The sequence below is a fragment of the Schistocerca cancellata genome, chromosome 3 (assembly GCF_023864275.1).
Source record: "Schistocerca cancellata isolate TAMUIC-IGC-003103 chromosome 3, iqSchCanc2.1, whole genome shotgun sequence".
In the NCBI taxonomy this organism is placed as follows: domain Eukaryota; kingdom Metazoa; phylum Arthropoda; class Insecta; order Orthoptera; family Acrididae; genus Schistocerca; species Schistocerca cancellata.
This window is the reverse complement of record NC_064628.1, coordinates 844,641,244-844,669,135: the sequence shown is the minus strand read 5'-3', so window position 1 is coordinate 844,669,135 and position 27,892 is coordinate 844,641,244. Positions and strand designations below refer to the sequence as shown.

Genomic DNA, 27,892 nt, shown 5'->3' with positions numbered 1-27,892 from the left:
AGGATTTGAACCCGCGACCGCAGCGGTCGCGCAGTTCGAGACTGTAACGCCTAGAACCGCTCGACCGAAGGGGGTAAAGTGACGACCGTTGCAAACGATTGCGACACTTGCAAAGCTCTTTGGATCGTCGCCTCCTGTCCTGCCCTACATAAGCCGAGTGGAGTAGCGTGCCACTACTGTGCGTGGTGAGAACAGGGTCCGTGGCGTGCCCCCGCGCGGCTGTAGACCTCCCACCTAGCGCCGGCGCGGCTTGCCCAGCCCGGCCCCAGCGGCTGCCATTGGGCTATCCGCCCGCGCCGGCGCCGCGCCGTTGAGCGGTCGTCAACCTTTTAAAGAGAGACAGCGAGGGGCAGAGCTGCTCTGTGCTGCGGCCGCCTGAATCGGCGGGTGTCGAGCCGAGAATGTTGGCAAGGCCGCCGCCGGGCAGCGCCGAAGATAGCAAACAACTGGCCGCCGTTCTCCACTCACCACCCTCAGTTGCTTCCCTACAGTCAACAATAAAACGTATCAGCTTGTTTCCAAAAGCACCGTTCAGGTGAACTTTTCTGACAAAAATCAGGCTGTTTGACTGTTATAGGAACAAACGAAAGGGGCGAGATGATGACAATGGAATGGTGATGGTGATGGAGATGGTGGTGGTGGCGGTGGTGCTGGTATGTATAGGGCGCTCAACAGTGAGGTCATCAGCGCCCACAATCAAATAATGCCAATAAACACAGGTCCTGAAACCAATGGTGTCCTCAATAGGATGTATGCACAAGTGCAGTCATGCCACTTGTACAATAATGTTAACAGTTAAGGATAATTTTTGGATGATGTCCCTTACAGTGAAACCATACGTGTGTGGCACAAGCATTATGATGCACTGGCACACTTTCATGTGACTGTTCGGGAATACATATTGCAAATCTTCAACATCTAACGTGAGGGTCATGCATCCTCAACACGACGGCCTCCCAGGTTCCCAACACGAACCAGCTGGACTTCTTTTTTGTGGGGATACTTAAAACCTTTCGTGTATCCCAACGTTACTGACAGTGTCGATAAAGTATGAGAGCACACTGTGAATAATTGTCAAAGCATTTACACTACTGGCCATTAAAATTGCTACACCAAGAAGAAATGCAGATGATAAACGGGTATTCATTGAACAAATATATTATACTAGAACTGACCTGTGATTGCATTTTCACGTAATTTGGGTGCATAGGCACTCCGTCTTCAGGCCACAACTGGCCCACCGGGACCATCCGACCGACGTGTCATCCTCAGCTGAAGATGCGGATAGGAGGGGCGTGTGGTCAGCACACCGCTCTGCCGGTCGTTATGATGGTTTTCTTTGGCCGGCGCCACTACTATTCGGTCGAGTAGCTCCTCAATTGGCATCACGAGGCTGAGTGCACCCGAAAAATGGCAACAGCGCATGGCAGCTGAATGATCACACATCCACGTGCCGCCCACGCCCGACAGAGCTTAACTCTCACGGGAACCGGTGTATCCACTGCGGCAAGAATTTGGGTGCATAGATCCTGAGAAATCAGTACCCAGAACAACCACCTCTGGCCGTAATAACGGCCTTCATACGCCTGGGCATTGAGTCAAACAGAGCCTGGACGGCGTGTATAGGTACAGCTGCCCATGCTTCAACACGATACCACAGTTCATCAAGAGTAGTGACTGGCGTATTGTGACGAGCCAGTTGCTCAGCCACCATTCACCAGACGTTTTCAATTGGTGAGAGATCTGGAGAATGTGCTGGCCAGGGCAACAGTCGAACATTTTCTTTATCCAGAAAGGCCCGTACAGGACCTGCAACATACGGTAGTGCATTATCCTGCTGAAATGTAGAGCCACGGGTTGTAACACATGTGAAATGTAACGTCCACTGTTCAAAGTGCCGTCAATTCGAACAAGAGGTGACCGAGACGTGTTACCAATGGCCCCCATACCATCACGCCGGGTGATACGCCAGTATGTGCGATGACGAGTAACCGCTCCCAATGTGCGTTCACCGCGATGTCGCCAAACACGGATGCGACCATCATGATACTGTAAACAGAACCTGGATTCATCCGAAAAAACGACGTTTTGCCATTCGTGCACCCAGGTTCGTCGTTGAGTACACCATCACAGGCGCTACAGTCTGTGATGCAGCGTCAAGGGTAACCGCAGCCATGGTCTCCGAGCTGATAGTCCATGCTGCTGCAAACGTCGTCGAACTGTTCGTGCAGATGGCTGTTGTCTTGCAAACGTCCCCATCTGTTGACTCAGGGATGGAGACGTTGCTGCACGATCCGTTACCGCCATGCGGATAAGACGCCTGTCATCTCGACTGGTAGTGATACGAGACCGTTGGGATCCAGCACGGCGTTCCCTATTACCCTCCTGATTCCATATTCTGCTAACAGTCATTGGATCTCGACCAACGCGAGCAGCAATGTCGCGATACGATAGACAGCAATCGCGATAGTCTACAATCCGATCTTTATCAAAGTCGGAAACGTGATGGTACGCAATTCTCCTCCTCATACAAGACATCACAACAACGTTTCAACAGGCAACGACGGTTGGAAACTTTCCTCGTGTCAGCATGTTGTAGGTGTCGCCAACGGCGCCAACTTTGTGTGAATGTTCTGAAAAGCTAATCATTTGCATATCACAGCATCTTCTTCCTGTCGGTTAAATTTCGCGTCTGTAGCACGTCATCTTCGTGGTGCAACAATTTTAATGGCCAGTAGTGTAGAACACTACTGGGATATACGAACGTATAAGGGAATCGCTAAGGAGACGTGCTGCAGCGTGTGCACTTACGAATGGTGGCCGTGGGCAGCACTTGTAATGTATTTGTCCTCACGTGCAAACCTACAGTACGCATCCTCGGGGACTCTGTTATACAGTGTTCATGTCTTCAGTCATGTTGCGCCATATCATGAAAACAATTTGATTCCGGACTTATTTTTGTTGCGACTGGTTATTTGCCTCTTGGTCGTCTACACATCCCTGTCTTTTGTACGTATAACAATCAAACGCCATTGAAACGATCTCGTTTACCGATTTTTCACTTTGGTTCTCACATCGTTGTTGCAAATACGCTCTAAAAAAATACGCACCACGAAGCAATTATCTGAATGGGATGGAAATCGTAGGCGTGACGTGCATCTACAGACAAATAAATGGTTATGATCTCAGAAAAATTGAATGATTTATTCAGCAGAAAGAGCTTCGCAAATTGGGCAAGTCAGTAACGGGTTGGAACACCTCAGGCTCTTATGCAAGCAATTATTCGGCTAGGCACTGATAGAGTAGTTTGACTTCCTCCTGAGGGATATTACGCCAAATCCTGTACATTTGGCGCGTGAGGTCTAACATACGAAATGGACAGGATTTGGCGTGACATCGACCAACTCTTTCAATGAATGCCAAGGTAGATAACTGCTTGCATAAGAGCCTGAGGTGGTCCAATCCGTTACTGACTTGCCCAATTTGTGAAGCTCTTTCTCTGGAACAAATCTTCCAATTTTTCTGAAATTGCAATCATTTGTTTGTTTGTACATGTACATTACATCTTCTGATTTCCGTCCCATTCGGATAAAGCCTTCGTGGTGCGTCTTTTTAGAATTTATTTTGAATAGACCAAGAATCCACCACTGTTTTGACCTACTAGTCTATCTGAAATCGTTGACTGCTCAGAGCGTCCTCCGGGATTCCAAACACATGATAAACTGCAGTAGGATTATTTGGTCCATATGGGTTAGCACAGAGCGAGACGACGTAGTGGTTATCACACTGGATTCGCATTCGGGAGAACGACAGTTCAAACCCGCGCTCCGGCCATTCAGATTTAAGGTTTTCGTGATTTCCCTAAATCGCTCCATGCAAATGCCGGGATGGTTCCTTTGAAAGGGACGGCCGATTTTGTTCTCCATCCATGACACAGTGGTCGACGGCAAGTTAAATTCTAACGTTTCTCCCTGTTTTGGAAGAAGGATATTACTGAGCTGATCAAAAAATTAAAATCAACTACATTTACTTTTCGTATACTTGCTAGTGTTGGAAACAATTGATTTTATCTCCGAACGTATTTTGGACATTTCCACTCAATAATTGCAGTTCTACTCATCTATATATTTCCCGATAGTGTGTGTGTACAAAGTTACATTGACATCCGAACATTTCTTCTGAGTGCTTCATATTTTTTTTTTTTTTCAGGCGTCGTATTTGTTACAGATAATTGCTCTAATGTCTCTGATGCTATTGGCGGCTGCGGATATAAAATTATTTCCATGCCTAAAAACACGTTGGCATTCTCAAGACACTCACAAAGCCTTTCATACAAGAAGAACTAGAATCAAAACGTTATAATAACAAAGAACAACAGCAGAAGTGTCACAACAAAGTACATTCCTCTGTCTGCCACAGATAAAAACCACTTCCACTTTCGCAGTCATTTCAGTATATTTCAAACAAAAAATGATGACAAAATTGACGCATATTTTCATCTAACACATTCAAATTAATCGTAGCTGAGTCCAAGCTACGGACTTTCCGCTCGAAAGCGTCCCAGATGCATGCATTAGGGTGAGGGGGGACTGTTCGTAAAAGCTCTCATGGCCATGTAGTGTTCCTTACGCTATTGTGATGGCATAAGTTGTGATGGAGTGATGCGTTGTCTTGCTGAAAGAATAGGTCCGCTTGCTCCTGCAGACGAATGGTTGTCAGCTGGACATCATGACCACTGTGGGAGGCATTTTTCACTTCCCGAAGGGCGGTGGAACGAAAAGGGGAGACTGTGTTCTGTAATTGACAGTCAATCATGTGCAACATGCAGTTGAATGTGCTAGATATTTGTAAGATATTACATGAGAGATGAGTCACTGATTAAATTTCCGTTATTAGTTACATAAAAAATGGGATCAAAATAATTTAAAGACATATATATATAAATACAATAATACTTTTAAACATATTTTTCTGTTTACTTTAATTCCACAAGCCGCTGCAGTGACAGCAGATGTTGTGTCCTGTAGTCAGAAGGTGCACACGCAGTGAATATCATACTCATACAAAGCGTCGACAAGGGAATTCCCCGAACAGACACGACACTAACCACGGCTTCGCACCAGCGGAGCGTTAGTATTGTGAGTGCATGTTGTACCTATCTTCAGCGTTGCAAGATGAAAATCTATGGCGTCTAGTCACTCGAAAAATAGCTCATTGTCTAAAAAAGTTTTCTCAAAATGGCTAAAAACGAGTGCTGAGAATATTTGAATGAATACTTGAAATACGGATTCATGTTCACGCCTACAAATGGACAACTATCGTTGTACCTAATTTGTGATAAGGCATTACAAAATGAAGCTATGAAGTTTTCCATCTTAGGAAATTGCAATCGTACAAAGTGGTTAATCCTACCTAATTTTTTACAGGTATAGCACCAAAGTTTGAGAAACGCTAAATTGGAGGCAAGGTAATCGAAGAAATCTACTCTTCGTGCTTACAAATGCCTCTTTGCACCGTCTGTAATGACCTCGATGTCACGGGGCGTTAAATCCAATCTTCCATCCTTCCATTATATGGGTGCTGTAGAAATTGAAATTTCGTTAAAAGAGTCGAATCTGTGGTGTGCTGGCAAGCTTACCGAGCGAAGTCGAATATCATAGTCTGAGCTTTAGCCCTTATAATAACACTATCGGATTTACACCCTTATGAAAAAATATGCCTTTTTGCATTTTATGGCGGCAGAAATTGTATTGGACGTCTGCTCACGAATGACTCGTCCGCATCGTATCCTAGGCTTGCACCAAACTCACAGGATGCAATATCTGAAAAATCTCAACAATTATTAGATCTAGTACTGTTTTACGGTTCTCTGGTCAGAACTTCATATAAATCATGACGTCATTGTGTTCAACATTCTCACTAGGAGAAGCCATGCTGGGACAGCAAGAATGGTGTTCATCAACTACTGACGTACATCAGTTTTCATGGGCGTGTATCGCTCGTACACCCTTCACTTGATGTGAACTTACCGTTACTCTGTTCCACCACCTTTCTTTGAATTTTTATCGATATTTTATGCTCTCCAACGACAAATATATCTCCTTGCAATTATTCTTCATTGCACGTCACCGTATTTGATCAACTGCTCCTCCCAATTCATAGGCTTGCCATTTTTGTGCTTACGTGAACATTTTCTCTAAGAAAGTATCTTTCCCTCGCGAGAGTGAAATGCCTGGTAGTAAAAGAAGAAGAATAGAGCTGAGCACCCCCTCGACAATGCTATCGTTAGTCTGAAGAGATATTAGGGTTTAAAGTCCTGCCAATTACGAGGTCATTAGAGACGCAGCTCGTGTTGGGGAAGAATGGGAAAGGGCATAGAAATTGCACGTTTCAAAGGAACCTTACCGTAGTTTGCTTTAAGACGTTTCGAGACATCATTGAACTCACCCGGGATTGCCAAATCGGAACGCTAAAGGGGGAGTTGAACTGCCTTCCTTGCGAATGCTAGTTTATCAACTGATGTTGCCCAGTCGAAATTCCTGGTATGCTCATTACATCTGATATAGTGAATTTGGTTTTGAATTCCAGTAAACTCTCGTGTTTGCTTGAAAACGACGTGAAACCGCGGAGTTGTAATTGAACGTGGCAGCTGAATCTAGCTGCGAATCTGCTCTGACACTAATGCCACCCAGCACCGGTACTCCTTTTTTACATAGGTGGTATGAAGCTGTGGATTCTGATTGACTATGGAACCTCAGCTCTCGAGTTCCAGCTGTGAAAGGCCCTTCACATCCGCAACAGTTTCAGAACCCTTTTCCTGTCCATATATTCTTATCTATTGACGGCGCCCTCATTTACCATTGTAGATACCACCTGGAATCTTCCCGATCGTCATTCCAACATACCGTTGCCAGCGACGCCCATCTGTTCCCCTTATAAGTGCAGTCACCATCTAAACCATGTTCTAACCCACAATCTTCAATCCTCGTTATCTGTTCCACCGATCTGCTACAAAATGTAACTAAAACTACTCCCACCTCCAGAAAAACAGAAGTTAGCTGCCGTCTCCAAGTGCTCTGTTCGATATTCTGCTAACTGTCATTGGATCTCGACCAACGCGAGCAGCAATGTCGCGATATGATAAACCGCAATCGCGAAAGGCTACAATCCGACCTTTACCAAAGTCGGAAACGTGATGATACGCATTTCTCCTCCTCACACGAAGCATCACAACAACGTTTCACCAGGCAACTGCTGTTTGTGTATGAGAAATCGGTTGGAAACTTTCCTCGTGTCAGCACGTTGTAGGTGTCGCCAGCGGCGCCAACCTTGTGTGAATGCTCTGAAAAGCTAATCATTTGCATATCACAGCCTCTTCTTTGTGTCGGTTAAATTTCGCGTCCGTAGCACGTCATCTTCGTGGTGTAGCAATTTTAATGGCCAGTAGTGTAATAAACCGTTTGGTAATGTACTCAAGCAGATGGAAGATGCTTAACCCGGTCAAGCCCGAATAATTTATACATCTCATATCACTGTAGAAATCCATAGTATGACATGATTTGTAATGTTCCTCCAATTTTTACAATGCTATAATTATTTTATGTGGAATTTGTATGTCGTACTGTATTCGAGGTGGAATGAGCTAAGGAAATAATTTGATGAGGATAGCGAGTGGGAACGGTGCAAAGAAATGAAAAAGATTCCCAGTATGCCGTAATACTATATCTTGTAAGGCAAAGACTGAAATCTGTAGAAAATTTTAACATATGGTTAGGGCTGCAAAGTTTTTTATTTAAAAAGAACTGTTTGATTGTAGGAGCGTTCATGTTTTACATACATGCACAGACAATCCTGCGGAATATTACGCTTAGGATCAAAGATTTCGTTTATCTTTCACAAATGCTCAATGTATCCTCCAACTGACGAACAACAAACATCCAAACGGCAGTGAAACTCATCCCATACTTTTTCCAACATTTCTGGAGTTCATGCATTCGTTGGTATGGTATAAACTGTCACAAAAAAATCTCATGCCGTGAGATCTGATGGCCTCAACGGAGTCTTCATCCACGTGGTTTGTGTTCAACAATGGTTGCTGGTTGCCTTTAAGGACAAGTTTATAATTGAGCATATTCCGGACATAATTGACGAGTGCCATGTCAGGTAAATATGTAATCCAAGTAAGGTGTGGTACCTGTCGTTGTTCGAAGAATACTTGCACATTCCTCTCATGACTGGAATTGACCTGCTCAAATATGACACGAGGAGCATCGAGCACTGAAACGTATCTGATACAGTTGTTGGCCGGCCGCTGAGGCCAAGCGGTTCTAGGCGCTTCAGTCCTGAACCGCGCTGCTGCTACAGTCGCAGGTTCGAATCCTGCCTCGGGCATGGATGTGTGTGATATCCTTAGGTTAGTTAGGTTTAAGTAATTCTAAGTCTAGGGGACTGATGACCTCAGATGAAGTCCCATAGCGCTTAGAGCCATTTGAACCATTTGATACAGCTGTTGCTATTGAGGCTGGCCTCAGTATGTAGTGGCTTAAGCTCTTATATCAGGGTGGTGCCCATCGTCGCGTTTGACGTTTGTCTGTTATTCTAGTCAACAGTCCAGATTGTCAGACTGATTATTAGGATGCAAGCTCCGCGTACCGAAACCAAGATACCGACAGTCGGAAGGAGAACTATGGTGCGGTTTTCTGACGCAGTGTTCGCGCTACACAGGCTCTTACTGGCACGGCACTGTACTTACTTAGTAACGGCTATGGTACAAATACTGCATTATTAGATCACCAATGTTGTCGACGGCTGGACACAAGATACTCGTGAGACGAAGTCGATCGATTTCTACCTGCTTCAGATTATCCAGAATTAGGCAGCCCTCTTTCAGGCCTTACGAGCAAAATGTTATCATATTTCGTCTTCCAGTGTCGTTTTTAGAAGCAAGAGATCCTGTTCTTCGAGGGGGCGTTCAATAAGTAATGTAACATGTTTGTTTTTCCTCGGGCTGATTTCGGTTGAGAAAACGCAATTTTTTGCGGTACACCGTGGAATATTCCCCCTTAAAGCCCTATAATTTCATGAAGTTCCGATAGGTGGCGGCGCTATACACAACCATCACAATGACGTCTGTAACGGAGGTGCGTTCCAAGCAAAGAGCTGTCACTGTTGCGGAAAACCAGAGCATCGCGGAGTCCTTTAGCGGGGCATTTGTGATCAGCCCAACAAGGTCGCGCAAATATGTCCGACCTCCCACATGCCAGTCGGCAGCACACAGTTGTGACTCCTTCAATGTTGGGACGTGCGGACACTTTCATTCGAGGTGATCGATGGATCACAATCAAAGACATCGCTGCATAACTGGAAGTCACTGCTGGTAGTGCTGACACACTCGTCTAGCAGTAGGGGTACTCAAAAGTGTGTGCCCACTGGGTTCCTTCCTGCCATGAAGAGCAACGAAGGACCACCTGTGCGGAATTTCTTTCGCCTTACAAGGCTGATGGTGACAATTTTTTTTATCGAACATCGTCACAGGCTATGAAACACGGGTTAATGACTTCAAACTGGCAACAAAACAACAATCCGTAGGTTGGCGCCACACCATCTCTCCTCCAAAGATAAGGTTAAAAGGTGCACCCTCAGCCTAGTAAAGTCATGGCGATGGTCTTCTGGGACTCTGAAGGGGTTATTCTGTCTGATATCGGCCATGGTGTAACAATCAACTCTGAACTGTATTGTGTTACCCTGAGCAAACTGGAAAAAGGACTTCAGCGTGTTCGTCGCCACAAAAATGCAGAAAAACTTCTCCTTCTTCATGACAACGCAAGGCCTCGCAGAATTCCGAGCACCAGAGAAGAGCTCACAAAACTTCACCTGACTGTTCATCATCCTCCTTACAGCCGGATCTCGCATCTCCCAACTTCCATCTGCATGGCCCAATGAAGATGCACTCTACAGGAAGCAGTACTTGGATTGTGGGGAAATTACAGATGCAGCAACACGTTGGCTGCGACGTCGACCAGCAAAGCGGTACCATGAGGTCATACAGATTATCTCAGTAATATGGTGTAAGTACTGGAGCTAGGCCAGCGCCAGTCCATTTTGTTAGTGCAGGCTGCCTACATCAGGGGCAGGTATGCAGTCAGAGGCAAACGTATTGTTCTCCTTTGATTGACAGGTCCTTAACCTATTGTTCTGTTAAGTGGTTTTCCATATCACCCCCATTTCCTTTTGATTGACAGGCTCTTAACCTATTGTTCCCCCCACCCACCCACTTCCCCAACTCTTATCAATTTGATTACTTAATTAAATTGTTGAATTAATTAACCTCTCACCCACTGGTAAAACCCCTCCCCTCTCCTCCCCCAGAAAATGGTGGGAAGTTCGAGTTCCATCAGGATAATGCAACATACCATGGCTACCGCCACTAACTGGGTTAAACGCTGTGATGTCAGTATGTGCACAGGCTATACACATCAGATGTGTCCTGTTAGAATAATGATAGAGAGGAAATGGTCAAACAGATGAGAGGGGTGATAGATCTCTCTGGCGTTGGTACTGTGTACTAGAACACTTGAACCTCATGGGGAACACACTGTTTCCCGTCATCTTGGACAACAGTACTTGTGTCATCGGCTGATGTCATTTCACCATCTTGGATTACGTCACAGATGAGAATGCTCTCAGGTGGCAGTACTGTGTACTAGGTCAGTTGGAGTCCAGAACTTGTGGTGAACACACTAGATGACTGTACTGCATCACATTGTTTATATAAATAGTGCATGCAAAATTAAAACTTATGTTCAGCACAGGTCGAGTCCTCTTCCCGCCATTTCCTAAGATGAGATGGTGGTCAGGTGACTTAGGTTTGTGGAGGTAGCCCAACTGCCCTTTCTTTCCCGCCATTTTCTTAGGTTAGTGAAGGTAGCCATGGTATGTTGCATTCTCCTGGTGGAACATGAACTTCCCACCATTTTCTGGGGGAGGAGAGGGGAGGGAGGAGGTGATTTACCAGTGGGTGAGAGGTTAATTAATTGAACAATTTTATTAAGTAGTCAATTAAATTGATAAGAGTGAGAGGACCTACTCCAATAATTCAGACCTGAAAGTGTACCTGCAGCAGCGAGGGGGGAGAGGGGTTGGGGGAGGGGGTGGGGGAAACAATTGGTTAAGTTCCAGTCAATCAAAAGGAAATTGGGGTGACATGGAAAACAACTTACCAGAACGATAGGTTAAGGACCTTTCAATCAAAGGAGAACAATAGGTTTGCCCCTGACTGCATACCTGCCCCTGATGTAGGCAACCTGCACTAACAAAATGGACTGGCGCTGGCCTAGCTCGACTACTGGTGTAAGGATGTCCCATTTAACGCCAACTATGTTGAAAAATAGGATTTGTAGCCCAAAGAGTAGGGAGTAATGTGGCATATTGGAATCCTGAATGAAACCTACCTGCTTTCAGAAAAAAAATGTGTTGCATTACTTACTGAACCCACATCGTACACGTTAGTTTTGTGCTGCTGCCCTGCCGACTGACCATACTCCTCATCCCAACGGATTCCTGTCCCTATATTGGGTTCTTTGATGTTGAAGGATCGTATTGGCGAGTGCTTTTACGTTGCTGCTCAGTCAGGAGGCTCCCCCCGCTTACGCACGCTTCCCCGGTGTTTGTGCGCAGCCAGCATCCACTCTGCGGTGACGCCGCTGGGCGCGCTGTCCTCCAGCTGGTTCTCGGAGCGGCTGGGCCGGCGCGCCACGCTGCAGCTGACGGTGCTGCCCAACGTGCTGGGCTGGCTGCTGCTCGCGCTCGCCAGGGACCACGCCGTGCTGCTCGCCGGCCGCGCCGTCTGCGGGTTCGCCGTCGGGCTCGCAGTGCCGCCCACGCAGGTGAGTGCCTCGCAGGTAGCACCTTACGCCCTTGCAGCACTTTCAGCAAGTAAGCCAGACCTAATAAAACAGCAGGCCACCACTACAGAGTGGTACAGCCTTCACTCTCTTACACTCATTTATAATCCATAACCTACGGTAGACCCTTTCATCTGAAGTCCCTTGGATTTACAGGTGTTGATCAAAAAAATGGAAACACGCTCAAAGTCACAGTACCAAGTTACGACACCTGAAGATGGGCGTATAAGTGCTCGAAACCGGTCGTGTCATAATAAAAGAACTTTAAAACTGTAGCGGTATTTTCAACCTCTGGTATAATGCTCATGTCCCTCCAACAGGATTGTTTGAAAATAAGTAAATTTCAACGTGGACAATTTGTTGGTGCTCGTGCATTGGGTGCTTCCGTAGCCAAGTTGTCGAAGTGTTTGGTGTTTCAAAAGACACCTAATCGAAGACCTATACAGGGAAAGCGGATACACATCATCCGCTAAGTCACAACGCGCACCAAAGTTGTTCTGAGTGATCGTGATGGACGGTCGTTGAAAAGGACTGTGAGGAAAAATACGAGGCCTATTCGGAAAGTAAGGAACGATAGGTCGCGAAATGGAAACCACAGTGAAAATCAAAACTGTTTTACTTGCAACAGTTAGCTACAACTTCCAGCTACTTACCTCTACTCGCCGATTCGACCTAGACGTTTGTCGTAGCGTTGTACCAGCTTTCCAATATCCTCGTTATAGAAGGCAGCCGCCATTGCTTTCCGCCAATTCTCGACGCAGGCCTACAGCTCGGTGTCTGTGCCAAAATGTTGTCTTCATAGCCAGCGGTTCATGTGAGCAGAGATGAAACTCAGAGAGAGACAATTACGGGCTGTATTGTGGGTAGTCAAACATTTCCAGTTGCAAACGATGCAGGAGCATCTTCATTGCCCCTGCAGAATGCGGCTGAGAATTGTCTTGAAGAAGAAAACGCACGACAGTTATGAAATGTTGACTGCATAGCTTCAGGCGAAATTTCTCACCAGGCCGTCGTACTTGACGGGATACAGTATTGTTCTCGGTACCTTTATGTGCTCCCTGTGTGCTCAGAACTAAAGGGAACGACCTAATGCAATCGACAGGCATACTGCAGACAGAATGAAAGCTTTCACGACCGGGTGACATGGCTGTTGATATACTTTCCGGGATGTGAGGTCGTGGTCCAAGAACTTCTCTGCTCCTTACGTTTCGTCCACGACTGCGCTGGACTCCTTCAGAGGCGCTGCTCCGCTGAGTCTTGCCGACACGGCAAGACTCAGCGGAGCAGCGCCTCTGAGGAAGTCCAGCGCAGTCGTGGACGAAACGTAAGGAGCAGAAAAGTTCTTGGAGCACGACCTCACATCCCGGAAAGTATATCAACAACCATACTACAGACACTGCCCAACACACCTGTGCAAAACTTCATCCAATTTTCACAGTGGCTTCCATTTCGCGAGCGATCGTTCCTTACTTTCCGAATAACCCTCGTAAGAAGACGCCAGCTGCAGAACTGAACGACGCATTCGCGAACCCTTCAGCACGAGGACAACGCCAAGGGAGCTCCATAACGAGGGAACTACAGGGCAAGCTGGAATCCGAAAGACACTCATCAATGATGCAAATGCTCGTAACAGGAAAACGTGCTGCGGAAGCCATAAAATGTGGAGTATGGAGAAATGAAAGAAAACCATTTTGTCGGATGAGTCTTATTTCACTGTTTCCAATTTCTGGCCGAGTTTACGTCCGAAGAGTGACATATGGTCAGGGTCTGCCAATTGTTCGGACAGTCATAGTGGTATTCCATGGACCCCATGGGTATTCTGCGAGGCAGCATTATTGCTAATGATTAAGTGACCAGGTCCGTTCCACGGGATAATGTCTGTTCCCCAACTGTGATGTTGTGTCCCATGACGACAGGACACCTGTTCACACAGTTCCCACCGTCTTGGACTAGTTCTGTGAGTTGTGAGCAGCAGGATGAATTACAGTATCCCCCAGAGCACCATAATCACCAGATATCAATATTATTCTGCTTTTGTGTTCTATTTTGAATTTACCTATAAGAATGGTATAAAATTCCCTCTGGAAACCGTGCAAGACCTGTATTTATCCTTTCTGAGACAACTGCAAGCTTTTTCCAATGCTAACGGTCTTCGTACACCGTACTGGGCACAGCCGTGTGTCGTGATTTCGCTCTTTCCACATTTTCGTCCACCCGTCTGTTTGTAGGAAGATTATATGGTGTTGCAGCGGAAAACCTTTCTTTACAATGCACCATGGAAAGAGATACGAACTTCAAATGTAAACCTGAGTTTCTTCTGGCGAATAAAATGTTGAAGTAACTAACAGGAATGGAACCGGGTGACGTCTTCGAGAACCGCCGAAATTTCGGCAGGAGCATACCCTGTCATTTTCAAGGCAAAACTGTAAGAAATAAGCGCTGTGCAGCAGAGTTTGAAGAGCAGTTCCGGAAAATTGACACACACACACACACACACACACACACACACACACCGTAAACACTAGCGTCAACACACAACCAAAGATCACCGACATCGAAAGTTGTCGACTGCGAAAATTAAAAACGAACGGCTGAGGTAGTATTAAGTCCGTTCCTCTGTCTGTTTACAAGGAAGAGAGCAAGAATCCAAGCATCTCTATTTTTAAAATTACTTGCTGATTTAATTTCTTGTAGTTGTAGCACGTCATATGCTGGACAGACTGTGGAGGACCATTGTCCGAAGCATAATCATCACAAGACGCTTACAGCAACGAGCAATTCCGCTATTGCAGAGCACTGTCTTGGCACCGTTCATGTTATGGAATATAACAACACAGAAATTCGCGCATGCACTTCCACGTATTGGGATAGCGAGAAACGTCCCCTTAGAAAAATTATACAAGACTGTGCTTAAACTGACACACAATATTTTTTTTAGCGCAACGCAATCTGACTTTCAGAAATCCCTACAAAGGAATGGCCCTGACTAACATTAACCTGTACCTTTCACAAATCACTTACCTCACCAAAAATATTCGTTACTCGAACTACTGCAATACAGCGAGCGCCACTACTGCCAGCTAAATAAAAGATTCAAACTACGGAAGGCACTAACTACTGATAGGCATAGTTAGCAAATGAAAGATTTTAATAGAGAACAAACAATATATTTACCTTAATAGTGTTGAAAAACCATAATATACATAGCAGTTCATAATATCCAGTATAACAAATTTCAAAACTCCGCCATCTCTCTCCCCACATCCACCACTGCTGGCGGCTCACCTCCAACTGCCCAACGCTATGCGCTGTTCACATCCAGCTGCCGCTGCGCAACACTACAGTGGCAGACAACGATGCAAACTAGCACACAGAGCGCTACGTAACGTTGCCAATAAGAAAACATAAACAGCCTACTTACATAGCCCCCATGCTCCCCACAAAAAATTTTACAAATTGTTGTGGGCACTGGCCAATACAGATTTGAAATAATATTTCATAATTACAGTAAGAAAGATATCAAATGCACACACTTATTGGTACAATGTTGGTCAAAAGCTAAAATTTTCTCACAGTCCATAAAGACAGTCCTGATCATTCATCACAGTAAAGCTGCCGTTTCTTTTCTCAAAGTCTGAGTAGTAAAAGACAATGCACACGGAAGTAGTGGATTTCCATGCAGTCTTGAAGAAGTAGCGTTGTCCTTCCATCGAAAAGACAGTGCTGACTCTTGACATGCAGACAGGTAATGGGGCACAACAGAGCAAACCCACAGCAGAGTCAGTCGAAGTTGATGAATATTGGTAGGTAGGTCATCACAGAGTAGACCCACTGTAGTCCTGGTAGAGATTGTGGTATTGGTGGGCCACCAGAGGTGCAGACCCACTGCAGTCCTTGTAGAAATAATGGTATTGGTGAGTCAGCAAAGGTGTAGACCCACTGTAGTCCTTGTAGAAATAATGGTATTGGTGGGTCATCAAAGGTGTAGACCCACTGTAGTCCTTGTAGAGATGGCCAGCAACCATCTGCTGCGACTATGCAGGTGCACAATCACCATCGAAGAGTCTTGCAGAGAAGATAGCAAGTCCATAAACCACCACTTGTACACTCACGAAGTTTTTGGAATTGTCCTTAGAACCAGCAATGCTGTTATCCAGTCCCTTGCTGAATTAGTAACACACGGGCAAACACTAACAGTCCCAACTTCTCACATATTGTGCATTACTATGACCAACAGAAATGTGTGCAGTGAAATGAATGCTTACAAGTTACTTAATTTGATGAACTGGTGTCAATTACAATATTATAACATAAGAATACAATTACAAAGGTACAAAATACACCATTAAAGAACATAACAATACAGATAACATTTGTAGTACAGGCTTTACAAAAGAATCGAAATAACATATACATCAGTGCTACAGGAATTATAAGTAAATACATAAAATATAAGAATAACTTTTGAAACATCAACTTCACACATGAGCATTAAAACAAAACAGAATAAATAATGTCTAAGCATATTTACAAGGTAAATAACATATTATTAATGCGAATTATATTTGAGGATGACAGTATTCCTCATCATAGTGAATGTAGCTTAGTATTAGAAGAAGAATAAATTCTATGAAACTACACAGAAACAGGATAAAAACAAATACACAAAGGTACACAAACACATAGTGGGATAACACAAAAGGAAAGGACAGGGTTCGTTTTCAGTGTAACATTTGGTACTGCAGTCCAACCCAAAACTTCATTCTATAGATCTTTCGTCTTATTTCGATATTTGCTCCAGCTAAAAAAATCCTATCCAAGCATGTTTTCTGTATTTTTCTCGTATAACCTCTCAGTGCATTTCTTCAAATTCATCACAACTCATTCTCTTATAGGCTACCCCCTCTTAAGCTAACTTAAATCTACTGAGCTCAGATGCTAAACTAAGGGACGAGGCAATGCAGCAGCACAAAACAATTAACACGAACAGCAATGACAAAAAAATTCAAATTGGCAAAGTAAGCAACAATATTACAACTAATATAAGGCAATGAGCAGCAAACAAGAAAAATAAATCAGTAGTAAACTGGTTTAGAAGAGTAACACAAAGTCAAATGCAGTAACACTATGCCTGGCAAACAGCAGCAGTAAATGCTATAACTAATACCTAACCATGGCAAAGCTCAAGCAGAAAAAACATTACACTAAAGACAACAATGAAGATAAGGGAAATGTCTATTCACATCTTAATGTGTATGTAATTAAAGTGGTGCACCACAAAAACTAATTCTACAAAAAATTACCAAGTACTTGAAAAGAAAATTATATATGCAGTTATTGTTATCAGTCCCTTTTTATTGTTCTTTCCATTCCAAGAGCTCCTTTTTCAAAGAACGTGGATCATAAAATAATTATTTAATAGATCTGTTGACAGAAAGTGTTCACATTAGCAAATGCATCTAAGTTTATTTTATAAAACTAATGCTGAAACACAACTGGAAGCCAGATATTAAACAAAATGAGCAATCTCTCAACTACAAAGACAATAGATGTAAAATGTTTCTCATCATTTCATTAGGCATTTTAGTAAATATAATAAATTAATAGCTCCACAGTGTTATCATGTTTTCAAGTTTGAGGGTGTTGTATTTACGATGCTTTCTACAAAGGAATGTCAATAGCGAGGATAATGGCCTCCCTTTTTTTTTTCTTTTCTACCTGTGCCTCTGAAAAGGCATGCACTAATGGCTTTTTCTCCAGGCGTCTGACACAGCTGGGTGCCCACGACGCATTACGTGCAGGTGGTCACTTAACTTTCTTACGGAAATATTTACGACACCAGTTTCTGCTACAGTGACAGTCTCATATGAAAATTTCACAGGTCAAGAATCTGCGTTACAAATCTGTAGAGACAAAATGCTATTGATATAACCGAGTCCAAAAAACTTTCGTCGGCATTGTAATAAATTCACGCATATACACACACATTTCATAACTCTTAAAGTATGTTTCTTGGTTTCCAACATCCTTTTCATAAATCAGAGTCCCTAACCACTACTCACTATTCCTTACCTTATTCGTCGACACTTCTTCAATATTTCATCATAACAGATACGTAGCATAATCAAATAACTCATATAGCATCAGCTTATTAATCATAAACATACCTCAGCAGCATAATACACATCGTCGTCATAAAAATAACATCATAACACCTCAGTCAAATCTCAAAAACGTTGTAGCTTTCTGCAATAATTTCAAAACCTAAAGAAAATTCTCTGCTCATTTCAGTAGTGTCATCTACCTCAAACGTACCTTAAAAATCATGATCCCATACCAAATATATCATTCAAAGCTCTCATAGTACCACAATGGTTCCGAAAAAATATGAACAGTTCACAAAGTACAGGCAAAATACAATTTCGTAAGTGTGAAGTTATCCAACGGTGTAATTTGTATAAGCAAATACCATATTAGCTAGGGCCCCTTGTGCTTGCCAAACACATGGTACACAAAGTAGGCGTGTACCCCCCTGAGGATTAATGTAATTATACCCTCAGGTGTTACAGATTACAACAATGGAATGAAATGTATTACGGAAAACTTTCTTTGTAATTCAAAAATCTTGACAAATAAATGGTTTAAGTACAAAATTAAGCACTCAAATGCGTGTCCTGTAGCGCTAAATGTGCGTCTTGCTGTAAGATAATTCTGTGGAAGTGTCGTAGTTATTGTCCTCTGAAAGCTAAGTTCTGCAGAAGCCAATGTACTTACCTCATGATAAACAAAAGTGAAATGCTTTGCGTATAGATATCTTAGTTATTACGCTTATTGCCATGATGAAGAAAGTACTGTGCTGTAACGTATTGTTGTGCTACGGAAAACGCTGTCTCATTGTAGCTATACCACAAAAGTTACTACTAAAACATGTTTTACTTTCCAGAATAATTAAAAAAACCTGTGCAGATATAAAACAGAAACACAGCAAAAGCAACATTGTAAATTGTCACTCATTAGTAGTGTCGTGATAAAATCGTGTAGCTGTCACATAAACTAACCACTGTGTCATCTGGTATCTCACAGAAAGTACTTTAAATCCAGAATGTATTTTCAAGTAAACCAAAATGTTGCATTAAATTCTCATTAGCAGTATATGTTCTAAGTATGTAAGCCGTATATTCGTTACGTAATTGTGCAATTAACAAGGAAGAATGTATAAATAACAACACTGTGTCATCTGTTCGCAATAACAATGCATTCGTAATTTCTGTTTAAATAAGTTCTCTTGGTTCTTGACTGGATATTTAACTTCAAACATTGTTGCATGGTAACAGTTTCTAAAGCATACTAGTAACGTGAAGTGAAACGTTTTATGGCAAAGACAAAGTTAAAAAGCAGATTATCTTTCAATAAATGGTTTCACATGTGAAATGTGGTGTAGCCCTTTGCTCTTCCTAGTATGCAGAGTTTCAACTTTACCACAATTATCATGTGGTATACGTCGGTAAAGAATACTGGAATTTTTCTCAAGGTTAGCGTCTATGTTATTTTTCTCTGAGCCAGCCGGCGCACGCGGCAGACTGCGGTGCGAGTCATTGTCTGTTCCTTTGTTGGCGCGCGTCGTTATTGGGATTTGGAGACCTAACTTCTACAAATTCACTGTGATGAGAGGGCCCTACCCTGGTTAAATCCCGCCAGTTCTGATGCAGTTCAGATCTGTCGTTACGATCATATCGTCTGTCGTCATGTCGGTAGATATCCATAATTTCTTTCTTGTCGGTCACGTGGTGGAGAATTTCTCCCAGAATCGTAACTGCGTGCTGGACCGTTGCGTCTAAAGTTATTCTGTCTCCCTTGATAATAATTATTTTGGTTCCCATATTGTCTGTTTCTCTGATTGTCTCTGTGATAGTCATTACCGCGGAGAGGTGATCTTTCCCTGTAATTATTACTACTCTGCCAACGGTTGTCATACGGGTGGTGTCTGTTTCGGTCACGATTTACATTGAAAGAATAGCCTCATCGTATATTATTTCTGTCATCGCGGAATTGAGACGGATGTGATCTGTAATTGTTGTGCTCCTGTTTTCGCGTTCCGCGATTGTCAGTGTCAATTTCCAGTTCTTGTAACAGTCCCTGAAAAGCTTCAATGTTCAGGTAATTTGATTAAGCAAATGCGTATGAGTTCTTAGGGGCTGTATGGGTTTGACAGGTACTGATTCTTGTGCAACATGTCTTCAATATATTTCACAAGACTGGAAAATTCAGACTGTTCGAAATGTTTTACTCAGTCTTGTGTAGCTTGAGACCAATATGCTGAGAGGAACGCATGGTAAAATTCTCCTTCACTGTGACAATCGTGAATGACCGATCGCATTCTTACAGCTGGTTCATTCTTCAAGTAGCCACACATAAATTCTAACCTGTGCTCCAATGACCAGTTGGGAGGAAAACAATGAGAGAATTGATGGAGCCACGCTTGTGGATGAATGTCGTTGGCAGAATTCTTAAACGTTTTGAATTTACGTGTAGTAATGAACAGCTTATTGTCAAAATCATCGTGTCGGCGAGTAGCATATCGGTCATTGTTACGTCGTGTCGGCGGTTCCATCTCAAAAATCGGTGTACCTTGCCAATTTCTTTCATAATTTCCGAAGTGCCCTGAGTTATTATTTTGTGGCTGTTCTGTATTTCTATGTCCCTCTTCCCGTATTGGAGCGCGAGTGGCCTCTGAAATACGTAATTCTTGTATTACCTGTGTCAGCTGATCTTGTACTTCCCGGATTTCTCTTTGGTGTTGCGTATTAATTTGATTCTGATTTTGTTTGAATTTCCTAATTTGTTCGCACTCTTCTGTGTCAGTGATGGCTACAGGTCTTGTGTCATTCAGATCATCATCTACCTTTGCAGATAAGTTAGTGAACTGATCCGAAAGTTCGGCTACTTTCTCCGATAGTGTACTTATTTCCTCAGTGTGTTTTCCTGAACCAAGTTTCAGAGTGTCCATTTGTGTTGAAATCGTATCTACCGTGTCCTTTAAGTTTTCTTGAGTTTTTGCAAGTTGCGTAACCGAATCGGTAGATGCAACTGAGTCAATTTTAGCTTGCAAGGTGTCGTGATTTTCATGAACAATAGTTTGCAGTTCTTTTATGGCTGCTTCGTGATTCAGTAATGCATTTTCATGACGCGAAAAAATAGGTTGGAAATGCTCACAAATTTGTGTTTTTACGTCATTACAGACTTTCTGACATTTCGATTCAATGTTATGTAACTCAGCAGTTAAATCTTCACGTGTTTGTTCGAGAGTTTGTTCCAATGAGTCTAACTTTTGAAGCTTTTGCTGTGTTTGTCTCTGATTTTGTTCCATTGTGTGTAACTGTTGCTGTGTTTGTCTCTGGTGATGTTCCATTGTGTCTAACTTTTGAAGATTTTGTTCCATTGTGTCTAACTGTTGCTGTGTTTGTCTCTGATTTTGTTCCATTGTGTCTAACTTTTGAAGCTTTTGTCCCATTTTTTGCATTAATTGTAATAACAATGCACTGGTGTCTGAAACATGTTCCTCAGTGCTTTTCGACAGTGAATCTGCACCGGCAACATTCACATTTTGACAAGCGGAAAATGTGTCTTGACTCATTTCAGAAAACTGTGAAAACCCAAAACCTAAGTCTACAGTATTTGCCATATTGTGTTCTGTCATTCCCAATTCCTGAGGCGAGCTGTTGCCGACCGATCGATCGATAATGCTTCCCTGTTTACTACCTGTTTCACTGTCTACACCATTATTTGACGCCCGCTCCATTTTCCTATGCACAGTTACCAAATTACTACTTTGAATATTAGTTAATTCATTACATGGTGGCGTTAACACACTGCTTTCGTCTTCACTGTCATTTCTCAGTTTATTTTCGAGCCTAGTGTTACGTTTTTCACACGCCATTATTGTCACAATATTTCACACGATAACACACAAAAGCACAATTTGGAGAGCAGAAATAAGAGAACACATTAAGATAGCACTGAAAATAATATGTAGTTAATTGCAAGCGCAGCTGCGAAATACTTGGTGCAAATCTACATGCATGCCACAACTGTTTTACTGTACAACAATGACAGGCTGCAACTACAAAGGAGATTCTCTCTACAATTATGCACTAGCAATAAACAAAATCTACACTAATTACACAAACTACAAGAAAAAATCAGAAGATTCCAGTGAGGTATCCTGGCAGGGTCGCCATATGAAACGTCCCCTTAGAAAATATATACAAGACTGTGCTTAAAGTGACACACAATATTTTTTTTAGCGCAACGCAATTTGACTTTTAGAAATCCCTACAAAGGAATGGCCCTGACTAACATTAACCTGTACCTTTCACAAATCACTTACCTCACCAAAAATCTTCGTTACTCGAACTACTGCAATACAGCGAGCGCCACTACTGCCAGCTAAATAAAAGATTCAAACTACGGAAGGCACTAACTACTGATAGGCATAGTTAATAAATGAAAGATTTTAATAGAGAACAAACAATGTATTTACCTTAATAGTGTTGAAAAACCATAATATACATAGCAGTTCATAATATCCAGTATAACAAATTTCAAAACTCCGCCATCTCTCTCCCCACATCCACCACTGCTGGCGGCTCACCTCCAACTGCCCAACGCTATGCGCTGTTAACATCCAGCTGCCGCTGCGCAACACTACAATGGCAGACAACAATGCAAACTAGCACACAGAGCGCTACGTAACGTTGCCAATAAGAAAACATAAACAGCCTACTTACAAGCGTTATTAAGGAAGCAGTTAACAATAAATTAGCAAGTAACCTTGTAAATACACAAGAAGGCTTTGTTTAAAATTTGCTTGGAATTCTGTTGTCTTCCTTATCAAAAACAGAAGGGGTTCACTATCGACAACTTCTGACGTCGGTCGTCTTTGTCTGTGAGAAGGTGCCTTGTATGTATGTGTGTGTGTGTGTGTGTGTGTGTGTTCCGGAATTACTCTGCAAACTGAGGCTTTAAGTTCCCTTGCACAGCACTTATTTGATACAGTTTTGCGTTGACCATGATTGGTTTTCACCTGTCGAAACGTTGGCAGTTGTTAACGATGACACCCAGCCGCATTCCCGTAACTTACTTGGATTCAAATGTAAGTTGCCATCGTAATAACTATAACGACCCTACTACACCATCTCCAAGCTGTGAACTACCCAGGAGGATTTGCTGTCACCTAATTGTGTGTTCTCGCTTCCCGCGCCCGGGTTCGATTTCCGGCGGGGTCAGGGATTTTCTCTGCCTCGTGATGACTGGGCGTTGTGTGATGTCCTTAGGTTGGTTAGTTTTAAGTAGTTCTAAGTTCTATGGGACTGATGATCATAAATGTTAAGTCCCATAGTGCTCAGAGCCATTTTTGAACCTAATTGTGACGGGAACAGGCCATACCAGGACTAGAGCTGGGGTATAGTCGATAGATTTGAGATCAGTGCGTGGAGTACGTGGTCCATGACTGCCCCAAGACAAGATATTTAGGAAATGTAACTACAGCTAAAGCTCTTATCTGAACATGTAACATTAGAGTTGTTTATGTGCGATACTGCGTATACTCTCCTTAAGGAAAAGAGAGTCGCACCAGAAAGGAAATTACAATTCCAGAAAAATTGGATGATTTATTCGAGAGAAAGAGTTTTACAAATCGAACAAGTGAATAACGTGCTGGGCGACCTTATACAAGCAGTTATTTGGCTTTGTAGTGACTGATAGAGTTGTTGGATGTCCTCTTGATGCATTGTGGCCAGTTGGCGCGTTGGGATCCAGCGACCTTCCTGGCCAAGGGATGGTTTAGCAAACACGAAGATGGCGGGCCGGGGTGGCCGAGCGATTCTAGGCGCTACAGTCTGGAACCGTGCGACCGCTACAGTCGCAGGTCCGAACCTTGCCTCGGGCATGGATGTGTGTGATGTCCTTAGATTAGTTAGCTTTAAGTAGTTCTAAGTTCCAGGGGAATGATGACCTCTGACGCTAAGTCCCATGGTGCTCAGAGCCATTTGAACCAAATACGAAGACAAGTAGCAGAAACTCTCGTCGTTTGCGTATAGGCATTATGTTGCTGAAATGTAAGTGGAGGATGGGCAACAAAATGGAGGGTATAATATCGTCAGTGTACTGCTGTGCTGGAAGGGTACCGCAGATGACAACCAAAAGGGTCTTGCTATGAAAAGATATGGCACAGCAGACCACCTTTCCTGGTTATCGGGCCGTATGGCGGGCAGCAGTGAGATTGGTATCTGACCGCTGAATGGGGCATCTCCACAGAAGTCTTTGCTGGCCAGTTCTATTCCATTCAGTGAGATTCCAGGCCGAAGACATGTCTCGAGACGCCTGGTGGTATACCAACCTGACTGTAGCCTACCATACAGCCTCATAAACAGGAGTAATGTTCTGTGATGTCATTTCCTTTCATAGCAGGACCTATTTGTTCGTCATCCACGGTATATTGCAGGTACAAGTGGAATGCTTTAGAAAGCACCCCTTGAGCACAGCGAGGTAAAGGCTCTTTTATCTTTCCTGGTCTCTTTTGGGATAAGTGTTTACAGTAGGTAACGGCTGTGGACTTTAGCTGGTGGTCCGTGTGCAGGTGTACCTGGGCGAGACGTCGGAGCCGCGGGTGCGTGGCATGCTGGCGGGGTCGCCGATGGTGAGCTACTCGCTGGCGATCCTGGTGGTGTACACGCTGGGCAGCTGGCTGGAGTGGCACACGGTGGCCTGGATCAACACGGCGCTGCCGCTGGCCGCGCTCGCCGCCGTCTCGCTGGTGCCCGAGAGCCCCGTCTGGCTGGCGCGCAACGGGCACCTCGAGCAGGCCCGGCGCGCCCTCACCTGGCTGCGCGGGGGCCGCTGCGCAGACCCCCACCAGGTGAGTGGGTAGCCCAGGCTGCTGCCTGCGCACAGTGTCCGGGGTCCGCTTTTGTCCTCATCTTCCTTCATTTCTTTCCCACCACATAGGAGGGGGACGGGCAGCATATCACTGACCTTCAGCCTAACTATACAGTCTGGTCACATTAATGCGACCACTGCCTATGTTCGGCCTCAACGTGCAGTAACCACTCACATACGGCAGGTGGCAGCACTAGCCATGGAGGGTATATATAGCGTATTAGGGGAAAAAATGGAAATGAGCGTTTGACGCCTTACAGGGGCAGGTCCGGCCCCCTTGATGCAGGTCTTATTACATTCGACCCCACATTGGGCGACCTGCGCGCCGGATGGGGATGAAATGATGATGAAGACAACAACCCAGTCCCTGAGAGGAGAAAATCCCCGACCCAGTCGGGAATCGGGCCCCTTAGGACGGTAGTCCGTCACGCTGACCATTCAACTATCGGGGCAGACAGCATATTGGGGGGACATGGGCAAAAGTGCAGACGCTGTCGTAAGGTGGAAACAGACATCCAAAAGGCATGATGATTGGCTTTCGGGCCAAGGGTGGAAGCTCGGCTTGGTTTGTAAACCGTTTGCGAAATGCTGTGGTTAAAGTACACCACGCGTGCTCCGAGGCAACGGTGGCGCACCATAGGCTATAGATGAAATGGATGAACGACGCCTGTTGAGGTATGAACAGATTAATGTATGTGAAAGGTTGAGCAACTGACCGCCCAGACGAACCATGGGGCTTCCAACGGTGTCTCGTCAAAGACCAATCAACAAATGTTACTGCCTATCCGTCTCCCCTTCGTGCGCCTAGTTCATGCATCAATGGTGACTGGTGTTCACCGGCGACGAAGGCAGGAATTTGCATACCGATACCGTAATTGGGAGTCCACTGAGTGGTAATAAGGTTTTACGCACCATCGAATGGATGTCCGTTATCCTGTGTGGCCCTGCAACAATCGTCGGAAGGGTCCAGGCAGCAAGAGAAACCATTATGCTCTACAGAATGTTTTCGTGCTCTTTCTGGTTGATCTCGTTATTCCGGAAGACACAGTGGAACAACACAAGTCAGACATCCAAAAGTCATGATGATTGGCTTCCGGGCCAAGGGTGGAAGCTCGGCTTGATTTGTAAACCGTTTGTGTAATGCTGTGGTTAAAGTACACCACGCGTGCTCCGAGGCAACGGTGGCGAACCATAGGCTATAGATGAAATGGGTGAACGACGCATGTTGAGGTATGAACAGGCAACTGTCGTGAGGTCATCCAGTGTGTGTGGAGGGTTCCTGCGACGAGGCTCCCCAAGTTTCGGGTCGTCTCAGACATGCTCAGTCGGGTTCATCTCTGCAGAAGCCGCACGCAGATTTCTGAAAAATGGTTGCTGAACGGTCGTGTAAAATTTACATCTTCCTAGATTCCGAAATCTAGGCCTAAACGAGCGCAGGAAACCTTCGAAATCCACATTCCGGCTGTCCCGTGCACCGTACCAAAGTCGTTAGTCTGCTATGCGTATTTTATCCAGGTCTGGGTTGCCTCTCTGTGTAGCAAGCTAGCATCTATCTTCGGGAACCAAGTCCATCCCTACGTACGGTTTGTTTTTCCTCGGCACGATGGCATCTACCAGCAGGACAATGCATCATGTCATAGCTCGCAGTGACATGTGTGGTTTGAAGAACACCAGGATGAGTTTACTACGGTACTCCCCTGACCACCGCACTCCCCGTATTTAAACCCAATCGAGAAACTGTGGGACCAACTCGATCGGGCTGTACGCGTTGCGGATCCTCAACTGAGAAACATAGCTCTGCTGGGCACAACACTGGGTTCGGCATGGCTTCACACCCCTGTCTGTACCTTCCAGAGCCTCATTCACTCTCTTCCTGCACGACCGCCCTAAAAATATTGTTATTCAGGCTTTCGACATTAGGACCAGCCTAGCGTGTGCCTAAACGAGCGCAGGAAACCTTCGAAATCCACATTCAGACTGGCCCGTGCACCGTACCAAAGTCGTTAGTCTCCTATGCGTATTTTATCCAGGTCTGGGTTGCCTCTCTGTGTAGCAAGTTAGCACATTGCGCTTTAAGCTGAGCGAACAGGTCAGTGAAAAATAATCCCCATGAAAAAAGTAAAACAGAACTTTACTCTGAATTTAAAAAAGAACGGTAACCAAAATAAAGGAACTTTCTTTGAATTCGCACTTGAGCAATTAAATCTGCTTGTGGGTATCGTGTTGCTCCATCCCGCACATTATAAAATGCTTAGATTCACCTGGGCGTAGTGTCCACAAGCTGTGCCAAATGCTGCTCCTTAAGTGTGTCCTACTCTTCGACGGCAACTGTCGTGAGGTCATCCAGTGTGTGTGGAGGGTTCCTGCGACGAGGCTCCCCAAGTTTCGGGTCGTCTCAGACATGCTCAGTCGGGTTCATCTCAGCAGAAGCCGCACGCAGATTTCTGAAAAATGGTTGCTGAACGGTCGTGTAAAATTTACATCTTCCTAGATTCCGAAATCCGCTGGTGAATATGCGGACCAAACTTTATCAGAGAGATTCACTACCTTTGACAGCGTGACTCGATACTTGAACACTTAATGACCTATACCCTTCAACATGATGTTACCCAATAACCATGTTGCCTGGTTACAAGACGCTCAAACGGTGCTGGCTAAATCCGACAAATGAACATAATGTTGGTGACACGAGTCGCGGCGTCACTGATCGCTTAAATGCCTTCGAACCCGACCACACGCAGTTCCTGTTAGGCAAAAGGCTTTTAGGATCGAGAAATAACGTTACCTTGACACTCTGCGTCTGTTACAACTGCCAAAACATTCCTGAAGAGAGAGAAACCTTACAAAGTTCCAAAGTGAAACGCAGTAAGACTACATAGTAATTGTTATCGACCATCTTAGTAAAATTATGATGTCTCAAATCTGAACCGATATTGCGGAACAAATTATACGTAATGTTGAGCCAGGAGGGACTCGTCTGATCTATCTCTCGGACTTCGACAGGTATGAGTGTATTTATAAATTCCGTCTCAAACCGCTAAGCGGTACTAACA

General features: G+C 44.3%; 1 protein-coding gene across 1 annotated transcript in view; it reads left to right on the top strand.

Annotated features, from left to right (window-relative positions):
- Window positions 1-27,892, top strand: part of LOC126176602 (facilitated trehalose transporter Tret1-like) — a gene marked incomplete at its 5' end in the record, with an annotated part of 77,933 nt that overhangs the window by 37,491 nt on the left and 12,550 nt on the right. The window contains 2 exons of the mRNA XM_049923762.1: window positions 11,677-11,885; window positions 24,541-24,819. Of these exons, the coding sequence (XP_049779719.1) occupies window positions 11,677-11,885; window positions 24,541-24,819 (488 nt within the window). The remainder of the gene's footprint in view (window positions 1-11,676; window positions 11,886-24,540; window positions 24,820-27,892) is intronic.